The 13414-nt window shown below is 39.7% G+C and overlaps 1 protein-coding gene across 6 annotated transcripts in view; it reads right to left on the bottom strand.

The window, feature by feature from the left end:
• Positions 1–1018: 1018 nt before the first annotated feature.
• The window catches only part of LOC128572655 (zinc finger protein 208-like), a 46194-nt gene continuing 33798 nt past the window's right edge, over positions 1019–13414 (bottom strand). For 5 of the 6 annotated variants that reach the window (XM_053572669.1, XM_053572671.1, XM_053572667.1 and 2 more), the window contains 3 exons: positions 12269–12395; positions 11412–11507; positions 1019–5132 (listed from right to left, as the gene is read on the bottom strand). In XM_053572669.1, coding sequence (XP_053428644.1) covers positions 1153–5132; positions 11412–11507; positions 12269–12395 — 4203 coding nt within the window. In that variant the 3' untranslated portion in view covers positions 1019–1152. The remainder of the gene's footprint in view (positions 5133–11411; positions 11508–12268; positions 12396–13414) is intronic. The other variant, XM_053572672.1, reaches the window with a different exon arrangement.

Genomic DNA, 13414 nt, shown 5'->3' with positions numbered 1-13414 from the left:
TATGTACAGTGAGGTTTGAATGTGAATAAAGGGTTTGCCACAGTGTTCATATTTATAAGGTTTCTCCCTTGAATGAATTCTTGTATTTTAGAAAGGTTACACACTAATTAAAGGTTTTACCACATTCTTGAGTTTGTAGGGTTTCTCTCCAGAATGAATTCTTTGGTGCACAGAAAGGTGTGAGTTCCGGTTAAAGGCTTTGCCACATTCTTGACATTTGTAGGGTTTCTCTCCAGAATGAATTCTTCTATGTACAGAAAGTGTTGAGTACCAGTTAAAGGCTTTTCCACATTCTTCACATTTGTAGGGTTTCTCTCCAGAATGAATTCTTTGATGTGCAAAAAGGGATGAACTCAGAGTAAAGGCTTTGCCACATTCTTCACATTTCTAGGGTGTCATTCCAGAATGAATTCTCGGATGTTTAGTAAGGGTTGAACTATTCTTAAAGGCTTTGCCACATTCTCCACATTTGTAAGGTTTTTCTCCAGAATGAATTCTTTTATGTCTAGAAAGTGTTGTGTACCGGTTAAAGGCTTTGTTACATTCTTCACATTTGTAGGGTTTCTCTCCAGAATGAATTCTTTGATGTACAGAAAGGATTGAGTACCACTTAAAGGCTTTGCCACATTCTTGACATCTGTAGGGTTTCTCTCCAGAATGAATTCTTTTATGCGTAGAAAGGTTTGTGTATAGAATAAAGGCTTTGCCACATTCTTCACATTTGTAAGGTTTTTCTCCAGAATGAATTCTTTTATGTCTAGAAAGGATTGCTTACTGGTTAAAGGCTTTGACACATTCTTCACATTTGTAGGATTTTTCTCCCGAGAGAATTCTTTCATGTACAGAAAGGTTTCAGTGCCGGTTAAAGGCTTTGCCACATTCTTCACATTTGTAGTGTTTCTCTCCAGAATGAATTCTTTGATGTACAGAAAGGATTGAGTACCACTTAAAGGCTTTGCCACATTCTTGACATTTGTATGGTTACTCTCCAGAATGAATTCTTTTATGTATAGAAAGACTTGGGTACTGCTTAAAGGCTTTGCCACATTCTTCACATTTGTAGGGTTTCTCTCCAGAATGAATTCTTTGATGTTGAGAAAGGATTGAGTGCCGGTTAAAGGCTTTGCCACATTCTTGACATTTGTAGGGTTTCTATCCAGCATGAATTCTTTTATGTTGAGAAAGACTTCGGTACTGCTTAAAGGCTTTGCCACATTCTTCACATTTGTAGGATTTTTCTCCCGAGTGAATTCTTTGATGTTCAGAAAGGTGTGAGTGCTGTTTAAAGGCTTTGCCACATTCTTCACATTTGTAGGGTTTCTCCCCAGAATGAATTCTTTGATGTTTAGTAAGGGTTGAATTATCATTAAAGGCTTTGCCACATTCTTCACATTTGTAGGGTTTCTCCCCAGAATGAATTCTTTGATGTCTAGTAAGGGTTGTAATATCATTAAAGGCTTTGCCACATTCTTGACATTTGTAGGGTTTCTCTGCGGAATGAATTCTTTGGTGCACAGAAAGGTGTGAGTGCTGGTTAAAGGCTTTTCCACATTCTTCACATTTGTAGGGTTTCTCTCCAGAATGAATTCTTCTATGTACAGAAAGTGTTGAGTAACAGATAAAGGCTTTTCCACATTCTTCACATTTGTAGGGTTTCTCTCCAGAATGAATTCTTCTATGTACAGAAAGGGATGAACGCAGAGTAAAGGCTTTGCCACATTCTTCACATTTGTAGGGTTTCTCTCCAGAATGAATTCTTTTATGTGTAGAAAGACTTGGGTACTGCTTAAAGGCTTTGCCACATTCTTCACATTTGTAAGGTTTCTCTCCAGAATGAATTCTTTGGTGCACAGAAAGGTGTGAGTGCTGGTTAAAGGCTTTGCCACATTCTTCACATTTGTAGGGTTTCTCTCCAGAATGAATTCTTCTATGTACAGAAAGTTTTGAGTAACAGATAAAGGCTTTGCCACATTCTTCACATTTGCAGGGTTTCTCTCCAGAATGAATTCTTTTATGTCGAGAAAGACTTGGGTACTGCTTAAAGGCTTTGCCACATTCTTCACATTTGTAAGGTTTCTCTCCAGAATGAATTCTTTGGTGCACAGAAAGGTATGAGTGCCCGTTAAAGGCTTTGCCACATTCTTCACATTTGTAGGGTTTCTCTCCAGAATGAATTCTTTTATGTGTAGAAAGACCTGGGTACTGCTTAAAGGCTTTGCCACATTCTTCACATTTGTAGGGTTTTTCTCCCGAATGAATTCTTCGATGTAGAGAAAGTTCTGAGTGCTGTTTAAAGGCTTTGCCACATTCTTCACATTTGTAGGGTTTCTCTCCAGAATGAATTCTTTTATGTGTAGAAAGACCTGGGTACTGCTTAAAGGCTTTGCCACATTCTTCACATTTGTAGGGTTTTTCTCCCGAATGAATTCTTCGATGTGCAGAAAGTTCTGAGTGCTGTTTAAAGGCTTTGCCACATTCTTCACATTTGTAGGGTTTCTCTCCAGAATGAATTCTTCTATGTACAGAAAGTTTTGAGTAACAGATAAAGGCTTTTCCACATTCTTCACATTTGTAGGGTTTCTCTCCAGAATGAATTCTTCTATGTACAGAAAGTTTTGAGTAACAGATAAAGGCTTTTCCACATTCTTCACATTTGTAGGGTTTCTCTCCAGAATGAATTCTTCTATGTACAGAAAGGGATGAACGCCGAGTAAAGGCTTTGCCACATTCTTCACATTTGCAGGGTTTCTCTCCAGAATGAATTCTTTTATGTCTAGAAAGACTTGGGTACTGCTTAAAGGCTTTGCCACATTCTTGACATTTGTAGGGTTTCTCTCCAGAATGAATTCTTTTATGTTTAGAAAGACTTGGGTACCGCTGAAAGGCTTTGCCACATTCTTGACATTTGAAGGGTTTCTCTCCAGAATGAATTGTTTGATGTACAGAAAGGATTGAGTACCTCTTAAAGGCTTTGCCACATTCTTGACATTTGTAGGGTTTCTCCCCAGAATGAATTCTTTGATGTTTAGTAAGGGTTGAATTATCATTAAAGGCTTTGCCACATTCTTGACATTTGTAGGGTTTCTCCCCAGAATGAATTCTTTGATGTCTAGTAAGGGTTGAATTATCATTAAAGGCTTTGCCACATTCTTGACATTTGTAGGGTTTCTCTCCAGAATGAATTCTTTGATGTTTAGTAAGGTTTGAATTATAATTAAAGGCTTTGCCACATTCTTGACATTTGTAGGGTTTCTCTCCAGAATGAATTCTTTTATGTCTAGAGAGACTTCGGTACTGCTTAAAGGCTTTGCCACATTCTTCACATTTGTAAGGTTTTTCTCCGGAGTGACTTCTTTGATGTACAGAAAGGTTTGAGTGCTGGCTAAAGGCTTTGCCACATTCTTGACATTTGTAGGGTTTCTCTCCAGAATGAATTCCTTTATGTCTACAAAGACTTGAGTACTGCTTAAAGGCTTTGCCACATTCTTCACATTTGTAGGATTTTTCTCCCGAGTGAATTCTTTGATGTACAAAAAGGTTTGAGTGCCGGTTAAAGGCTTTGCCACATTCTTCACATTTGTAAGGTTTTTCTCCCGAGTGACTTCTTTGATGTACAGAAAGGTTTGAGTGCCGGTTAAAGGCTTTGCCACATTCTTGAAATTTGTAGGGTTTCTCTCCAGAATGAATTCCTTTATGTCTACAAAGACTTGAGTACTGCTTAAAGGCTTTGCCACATTCTTCACATTTGTAGGATTTTTCTCCCGAGTGAATTCTTTGATGTACAGAAAGGTTTGAGTGCCAGTTAAAGGCTTTGCCACATTCTTCACATTTGTAGGGTTTCCCCCTGGAATGAATTCTTTGATGTTTAGTAAGGGTTGAAATATCATTAAAGGCTTTGCCACATTCTTGACATTTGTAGGGTTTCTCTCCTGAATGAATTCTTTTATGTGTAGAAAGACTTCGGTACTGCTTAAAGGCTTTGCCACATTCTTCACATTTGTAGGGTTTCTCTCCAGAATGAATTCTTTGATGTACAGAAAGGATTGAGTGCCGGTTAAAGGCTTTGCCACATTCTTGACATTTGTAGGATTTCTCTCGAGAATGAATTCTTTTATGTTTAGAAAGATTTGGGTACTGCTTAAAGGCTTTGCCACATTCTTCACATTTGTAAGGTTTTTCTCCCGAGTGACTTCTTTGATGTACAGAAAGGTTTGAGTACCGGTTAAAGGCTTTGCCACATTCTTGACATTTGTAGGGTTTCTCTCCAGAATGAATTCTTTGATGTACAGAAAGGATTGAGTACCACTTAAAGGCTTTGCCACATTCTTGACATTTGTAGGGTTTCTCTCCAGAATGAATTCTTTTATGTTGAGAAAGACTTGGGTACTGCTTAAAGGCTTTGCCACATTGTTCACATTTGTAGGACTTTTCTCCAGAATGAATTCTTTGATGTACAGAAAGGTTTGAGTGCCGGTTAAAGGCTTTACCACATTCTTGACATTTGTAGGGTTTCTCTCCAGAATAAATTCTTTCATGTCCAGAAAGATGTGAGTACTGATTGCTAAGTTCATCACATTCTTTATAGTTGTAGGCTTTTCTTCCAGTATTAATATTCTTATGGTTATAATATTTTGATCTGTGCCTAAGACATTCCCCATAATTTTTAAACTTATACAGTTTCTCCCCAGGGTGGAGTTTCTTATGGTTAGATAGGCTTGAGCAAAATTTAAAGACTTTGCCACCTTCTTTACATTTGTACTGTTTTTCTCCAGTATGCATTATCTTACATTTAGTAATGTGTGAGCAGTGGTTATAGGCTTTCCCATACTTTTTATACTGAAAAGTTTTCTCTGTGGTATATATCATCTTATGTCTATTTAGATTTGACAAATGTCTAAAGACTCTCGTATATTTACTACATTGGCAGACTTTGCCATGGCTAGCTTTTAAACATTGGTCACATCCACTGTAACATACTTTCTGCTGAGTACATTCATAAACACTTTCCCAGTCTTTTGTTAAGTTTAAATTCTCCAGGCCACAGCTTTGATATCTTCTCAGTGTTATCTCTGGGTATAATATATTTGTGCCCAGCTCTTGGAAATGGTCTTGGGTAGAATGATTAGATACATCTGAAAAAAATTTAAACAATAAAATTTTAGCCACAGACTTTTTATCACAACTGAGTAAATATATACAACACATTGTATTTGCAAAGTCATGTCAAGAACCTTAGGCGGATGGCATAATACAGAACATAGGCACTAATTATGTTAAAGATAAATAAAGGCTGCATATATACACTGCATTTTGGGAAATTCTAAAACCAGGTAGGAATTTGCAGCACAGCACGTGAGCACAACTTGTAGAGATAACATGGAGGTTGTGCACATTGCCTCATGTTTGTAATCCTAGAACTCTGAAAAACTGCAGTGAATGGGTTACTTGACCACAGGTGTTTGAGATCAACCTGAACAAAAGTGAGATCCCTTTCTACCACAAATAGAAAATTTAGTTGGTCATGGTTGCACATGGCTGTAGTCTCAGCAATTCATGAGTCTGAGACAGTAAGATTTCTTGACCCCAGAAGGTTGTTAATGCTATGAGCTATGACAACATAGTACTCTACCCAGAATAAAAGAAACTCAGTCTCAAATAAATAAATACATAAATAAATAAAATGAAAAGGGAAATAAGTTGTAAATAATCATAATCATAAGAGCCTGGCTCAGTTCCTATAGCTCAGCAGCTAGGGTGGGTGGACTGCTTTAGCTCCCAAGTTTGAGACCAGCCTGAGCAAGATTGAGACCCTCGTCTACAAAAAATAGAGAAACTGAGGCAAGAAGACTGCTCGAGCCCAAGAGTTGGAGCTTGCTGTGAGCTATGATGCCACGGCACTCTACCCAGGGAGACAGGTTGAGACTCTGTCTCAAAGAAAAAAAAATTATGGGGCAGCACCTGTTGCTCAAAAGAGTAGGGCACAGGCCCCATATGCTGGATGTGGCGGATTCAAACCCAGCCCTGGCCAAAAACTGAAAAAAAAAAAAAAAAAATTTATGTATGTATTCGCGGTATTCATGGACTAAACTTCATAATCAAATGACAGATATTAAAAAAAGATAGGGATTTAAAAAATATGTAGTTGGCTTGGTGCCTGTGGCTTGAGCGGCTAAGGTGCCAGCCACATACACCTGAGCTAGTGGGTTGAAATCGAGCCCAAGCCTGCCAAACAAGAATGATGTCTGCAACCAAAAAATAGCTGGGTGTTGTGGCGGGCGCCTGTAGTCCCAGCTACTTGGGAGGTGGAGGCAGGAGAATTGCTTGAACTCAGCATTTGGAGGTTGCTGTAAGCTGTGATGCCACATCACTCTACCCAGGGCAACAGCTTGAGGCTCTGCCTCAAAAATAAATAAATAAAAAGTCAAGATAGGGGCGGTGCCTGTGGCTCAAGGAGTAGGGCGCCGGTCCCATATGCCGGAGCTGGCGGGTTCAAACCCAGCCCCGGCCAAAAAAAATAAAATAAAAAATAAGTCAAGATAGAACTATATAATATCTAAATGATACTCATCTTACATGTAAGGACAACAAATGGAATAAAAAAAGTATAGGACAGAAATATATTTAATTCAAGTATTAGTATTATGAGAACAAGGGAGATTATATTAAGGAGACATGTATATGTACGTATGTGTGTGTGTGTCTCCATGTGTACATACACACACCTGTTGAAACAAAGTCTCACACTTTTGCCCAGGCTAGAGTGACATGGCAACAGCCTAGCTCACAGAAACCTGAAACTCCTGAGTTCAGGCAATGCTCCTGAATCAGCCTCTGAGTAGCTGGGACTACAGGTGCCTACAATGATTCCAGCAATTTTATCTTCCACTTTTAGTAAGACTGGGTGTTGCTCTTGCTTGGGCTGGTCTCCAACTCTTGAGCTCAAGATATCCTCTCATTGCTCTCTTTCCCCTCCTCTCTCCTCCTCTCTGTCTCTCTCGGTCTCTCCTCTCTCCTCCCCATCGCCTTTCCTCTCTCTCTCTTTTCTCCCCCTCCTCTCTCCTTTTCTCTCCTCCTTGGTGCTGCTCTGCAGCATCCCTCCCTCTCCAATAAAAACCTTTCGAACAAAAAGAAAAAAAAAAAGATATCCTCTCATCTCAGATACCTCGTGTTATAGATATATGCCCCTGCATGCAGCCAGGGCTGAATATATTCTGAGGCAAAACTTGTCTTATTTCATATAATATACTTTAAGTCAAAATTGCCTCAAAAGGTAAAGAATATTAAATAATACTACAAGGGCATATTTGTTAGAAACCTATAATTTATTTTTATTATTCTGCATATATATAAAATACATAATAAATAAAATATAGGACAGATACACAACCCTCACATACATGGTCAAACAAAGAGGTATTTGCACACATATTCATTGCAGCTTTATTCACATAATTCATGAGGTAAAAGAAATCCACATCTGCCTCAAATAAATGGAGAAATATAATTTAGACTGTAAAAATGATAGAATATTATTAAGCTTCTAAAAATCAGGAAATCTTCTAACATCTGTAATAAAGATAAATCTTAATATTATGGTAAATGAAATAATACATTTTATTGAAAGAGAACAAATATACTGAATATTTTTGAAATGAGGTACTTATCAGAAAATGTAAATAAGTAAACATTTAAAAATAGTAAAGATAATTGTTTTATTGTTGTTGAGACAGAGATCTACCATTTGCCTTGAGCAGTGTGTAATGGCATTCTAGCTCACTACAATCTCAGACTTGGGCTGTGGGCATCCCACTGCCTCCGCCTCCAAAGACACTGGGATTACAGGTGGCCGGCTGGGTTTTTCCATTTTCTTCATGAGTCAGGGTCTCACTCTAGCTCAGACAAGCCTCTAACTCCTGAGCTCAAGCAACACTCCCACTTCAGTCTCCCACAGTGCTGGGATTACAGGTGCTAAAAATAGTAAAGAAAGGCCAGTACCTATGGCTCAGTGAGTAGGGCGCCAGCCCCATATGCTGAGGGTGGCGGGTTCAAACCTGACCCGGCAAAAACTGCAACAAAAATGGCGGCGCCTGTGGCTCAAAGAAGTAGGGGGCCGGCCCCATATGCCAGAGGTGGCAGGTACAAACCCAGCCCCTGCCGAAAATTGCAAACAAAAAAATAGCCCAGCTTTCTGGTGGGCACCTATAGTCCCAGCTATTTGGGAGGCTGAGGATAAGCCCAAGAGCTGGAGGTTGCTGTGAGCTGTGACACTACAGCACTCTACCATGAGTGATAAAGTGAGACTCAGTCTCTAAAAAAAATAAATAGTAAAGATAATTTTACCATGCTATTAATATGTTGCTAGCAGTACAAAAACAGAAAAGGTTTAATTCACTCATTAGAAGCAATCAAAGGCCTTACATTTAAAAATACAAACTTTGTAAAATATGATAAGTCAAACTATGTAAAATAAGCTTTTTCCTTCATTTGAGGAGATTTCTTAGTGTTCTCATAAAATTACTGAGTATTAATTTCTGTAGAATCTTATTTGAAACCTTCATAGCATAAAAAAGTATAAAGCAGGCTCAGTGCCTGTGGCTCAAGTGGGTAAGGAGCCAGCCACATACACCAGAGCTGGCGGGTTGGAATCCAGCCTGGACCTGCCAAACAACAATGACGGCTGTAACCAAAAAACAGCTGGGCATTGTGGCAGGCACCATTAGTCCCAGCCACTTGGGAGGCAGAGGCACGAGAATCGCTTGAGCCTAGGAGTTGGAGGTTACTGTGAGCTGTGATGCCACAACACTCTACCCAGGGCCACAGTTGAGGCTCTGGCTCCAAAAAAAAAAAAAAAAAAAGTATAAAACAGAAAAACTACAACAACTATTTGTGGTGTTTCTGGCATTTCTGAACCAAATACTACTATCACTACTTCACTCACCTACTTTGAATATGATACTAAAGAAACTACCTTTTTTTCATACCCAAACTTGTTCTGTTGCCCAGGCTAAAGTGTCATAGCATCAGTTTAACTCCCAGTGACCTCAAACTCCTGAGTTCAAGCAATTTTCAAGCTTCTCAAGCCCCTAGTAGGTGGGAAAACAGGCAACCACTACAATGACTCGGTAAGTTTTCTACTTTTCATAGAGATGGGGTCTCTTGTTTAGGCTGGTCTCACACTCCTGAGCTCAAGCAGTCATCCGCCTTGGGTCCCATAGAGCTAGGTTGAGTCACCACAAGCAGACTAAAGAATATTTAAAAATTTTTTCTTTTTTTTTTTTTGAGACAGAGCCTCAAGCTTGTCACTCTGGGTAGAGTGCTCTGGCATCACAGCTCATAGCAACCTCCAACATCTGGGCTCAAGCGATTCTCCTGCCTCCACCTCTGAAGTAGCTGAGACTACAGGCACCCGCCACAATGCCCAGCTATTTTTTGGTTGCAGCTGTCATTGCTCTTTGGCGAGCCTGGGCTAGATTGGAACCCACCAGCTCAGGTGTAGGTGGCTGGCGCCTTAGCTGCTTGAGCCACAGGTGCCTAGCCAAAAAAAAATTTTTCACGTGTGCCTCATTCCTTATCTTCTTATAGGAATATAGGTTCGAATATTTCATGGGAGTTGGACAATAAGAAATCAATAGTTTATCTGCTTTTTTTCTCCTATACCTAAAAGCAAATTTGAAAGAAATCTGAAGCTGGTTCTTTTTAATATGTATATGTTTTGTTTTAAAAAAAAAATATGGTGTATGTAATTAAAATATTTGTAAATTTTACCAGCTTAAAAAAAATTTTTTTTTTTTTCAAGGGCCAGGCATGGTGGCTCACATGTGTAATCCCAGAACTCTAGGAAGCCAAGGAGGGTGGATTCCCTGATCTCAGGAGTTTGAATCAAGCCTAAGCAAGAGCGAGATGCCATCTCTATAAAAACCTAGCATGGGGCTCGGTGCCTGTGGCTCAAGCAGCTAAGGCACCAGCCACATACACCTGAACTTGTCCGGTTCAAATCCAAACAATGACCGTGGCAACCAAAAAATAGCTCAGCATTGTGGTGGGCACCTGGCCCCAGGTACTTGGGAGGCAGAGGCAGAGGCAGGAGAATCACTTAAGCCCAGGAGTGGAGGTTGCTGTGAGCTGTGACACCGTGGTACTGTACCCAGGGCGAAAGCTTGAGGCTCTGTCTCAAAAAAAACAAACAAACAAAAAAAAATCTAGCAGGGCATTGTGGTGGGCACCTATAGTCCCAGCTACTCCGGAGGCTGAGGCAAGAGGATGACTTGAACCCAGGAGTTGGAGCTTGCTGTGAGCTATGACACCAGAGCACTCTACTGAGGGCAACATAGTGAGACTGTCTCAAAAAGAAAAGTATATTTCACAGATATAGTCAAAAATACACAAATATTTTATGTCGTTAAAAGGAATGGAAGAGCAGTCACCTCTAGCAGTCACTTGTAAGCCTTAGAAAGTTGTTTTATTCTCACTGTAACCTAGAAGGGATATCACTGAAAATTAAGTCCTTCTGGAAATTAAAACCTAAAACAGGCCTACTGGCTCACAACTGTAAACCTAGCACTGGGGCGGCACCTATGGCTCAAAGAAGTAGGGTGCCAGCCTCATATATGGGAGGTGGAGGTTCAAACCTGGCCCTGGCCAAAAACGCAAAAAAAAAAGAAAAACAAACAAAACCTAGCACTATCAGAAGCCAAGATGGGATTGCTTTAGTTCAGAAGTTCAAGACCAGCCAGAGGAAGTATGAGACCTCTTCTCTACTTAAAAAAGAAAAATAGAAAAATATATTAGCCAGGCATTGTGGAGAAACCTGTAGGCCAGGCTATTTGGAAGCTGAGACAGAAAAATCACTTGAACCCAGTAGTTTGAGGTTGCTCTGTGCTAGGCTGATGCCATGGCACTCTAGTGTGAGGCAAGAGAGTGAGACTCTGTGTCAATAAGGAAATAAAAATAAAAAAATAATAATAAAAACAAGAACAGAGGGTGGCGCCTGTGGCTCAGTGAGTAGGGTGCCGGCCCCAAATACCGCGGGTGGCGGGTTCAAACCCAGCACCGGCTGAACTGCAACCAAAAAATAGCCGAGCATTGTGGCGGGCGCCCGTAGTCCCAGCTGATCGGGAGGCTGAGGCAGGAGAATCGCGGAAGCCCAAGAGCTAGAGGTTGCTGTGAGTCCTGTGACATCATGGCACTCTACCGAAGACCGTAAAGTGAGACTCTGTCTCTACAAAAAAAAAAAGAAAAAAAAAAAACAAGAACAGAGATGACCTCATGTAAGAACAAGAGAAAGAAACCCAGGCTTCTCAGAAATCATTTACAATTAAGCTGAGCTTCCCTAATCACATTGCATTGTGTGGTTTCCTCCTTCAACTTTGGATCTCTGACCAGAGTTATCTGCTTCATTCACTCCCCCCTACCTGGGTGCTTGACTACTGTCTGGTGAGTCTTCACCATCCAGGGTTCTTTGCTTTGCTCCAGACAGGTGATGAGGTCTGGCTTAGAGACAGCAAGACCTGTTTTATTAGAAAAAAGAAACATGACTCTTATGTGGATTCTCCAATTGGCAATCTATTAATTTGCTAAAGCAGAGAAAAGAACATTTTAGAAGATCGTGAAATAATTATCCTTACAGAAATTTGATAATCTTTAAAATGTATTTAAAGTTGGATGATTCTTTTTTTTTTTTTTTTTAGAGACAAGAGTCTCACTTTATCACCCTCGGTAGAGTGCCAAGGTGTTACAACTCACAGCAACCTCCAACTCCTGGGCTCAGGCGATTCTGTTGCCTCAGCCTCCTGAGTAGCTGGGACTACAGGCACCAGCCACAAGGCCCGACTATTTTTTTTTGTTGCAGTTTGTCTGGGGCTGGGTTTGAACCCACCACTCTTGGTATATGGGGTTGGCACCCTACTCACTGAGCCACAGGCGCTGCCCAAAGTTGGATGATTCTTAATTCCACTACCCAGTACTATTAAAATACAATTTGGTGCTAGAAATTAGACTTAAAAGTATGAGTAAAAATCTATGCTGCTAAATTTCTGAAATTACCATTAATCTAGTGAAGGATATAAATCATCTCAAAAAAGAGTAAGATTAATGCCAAAGTAAAGCATCTCCAGAATTTTCTCTTCTATACCAAGATATCCTTAAGTTTACCTTAGAAACAAGAATCTGATACCCATGCAGTTCAAGAAAATGTATAAAAACCTTCTACAAAGAGAGAATATGAATTGCTTAGTGTAGACCAGGAACTGTGTATTTCAGTTATCCTCACCTAGGAAGACCAGGTGTCTGTAGTTCTCCAACATGACGTCCCGATACAAAGTGTGCTGAGTAGGGTCCAGGCAGGCCCACTCATCCATAGAGAACTCTATAGACACGTCCTTGAATGTCAACATTCCCTGAAAAACAAACATATTAACCAAGAAGCCAAGCGGAGTTTAAACTTCACTTTTAATTGAATGAGCCAAGAGAACTGTTGCTGACTTATATGAGTGACTGGAATTATGTAATAAGGGAAGTATAGAAGAAATCGAAGAGATAAATTTCCTCATGTGTTCTCTAATTGAAGAAAGGGGAGGGCACAACATCTACAAAACGAGTGTAGACCCTAGACACTGTTGGTTGACAAGAGTAGAAATATGCTGGGATGTGTATCTTTCTGCCTTGTTTACAACATACAGTATAAGTTGTGTATGTTTTTTACATGAAAATGTCATGGTGAGTGAAATGGAACCTCTAAAATTTTAACATGTACAAGAAAGAACTGTAGATCTTGATAAAATGCAAAGTTTTGGTCTCAAGATATGTGGTGAAGATTCCATTTTTAAATTTTCAACAAGCTCAACAAAAATGCTAATGCTTTTATTCCAGCATAATATTATGTGAAACATACAATGAACTGGATTTCTGGATTTCCCCAGTTGATTTCTGAACCAGTAAACAAAGATGACAACCTTTACTTTCCAAAGCAAGGTATGAAAGAGAATCTAAGAAGAAAGAGGCACATCAATAGATGTTTTGGTTTGTGCACATTAGTTGATAAATCTCGCCAAAGTACTTATTAATAATATAGAAGATATGCTCGGGAGGCTGAGGCAAGAGAATCACGTAAGCCCAAGAGTTAGAGGTTGCTGTGAGCCATGTGACACCACGGCACTCTACCGGAGGGCGGTACAGTGAGACTCTGTCTCTACAAAAATAAATAAATAAATAAATAATATAGAAGATATACTGAACTCTACAATGGAATATGTGTCAAAGAGCACCCTAACTGAGTGAATAAAGTTAACCTCAACTGTAACAGGACAAATAAGTATCAGGTGCTGATTCACAAACGCAAACGCATCACTGCTGTGATAGTACTGGCAAGAAAAACTACATCATAATCTGATAAAAGCTAGTTTAAAAAAAAACACTT

This window comes from Nycticebus coucang, chromosome 20 (genome assembly GCF_027406575.1).
Source record: "Nycticebus coucang isolate mNycCou1 chromosome 20, mNycCou1.pri, whole genome shotgun sequence".
NCBI classification, from domain to species: domain Eukaryota; kingdom Metazoa; phylum Chordata; class Mammalia; order Primates; family Lorisidae; genus Nycticebus; species Nycticebus coucang.
Note: the sequence above shows the minus strand (reverse complement) of the source record. Positions and strands in the feature narration are given on the sequence as shown.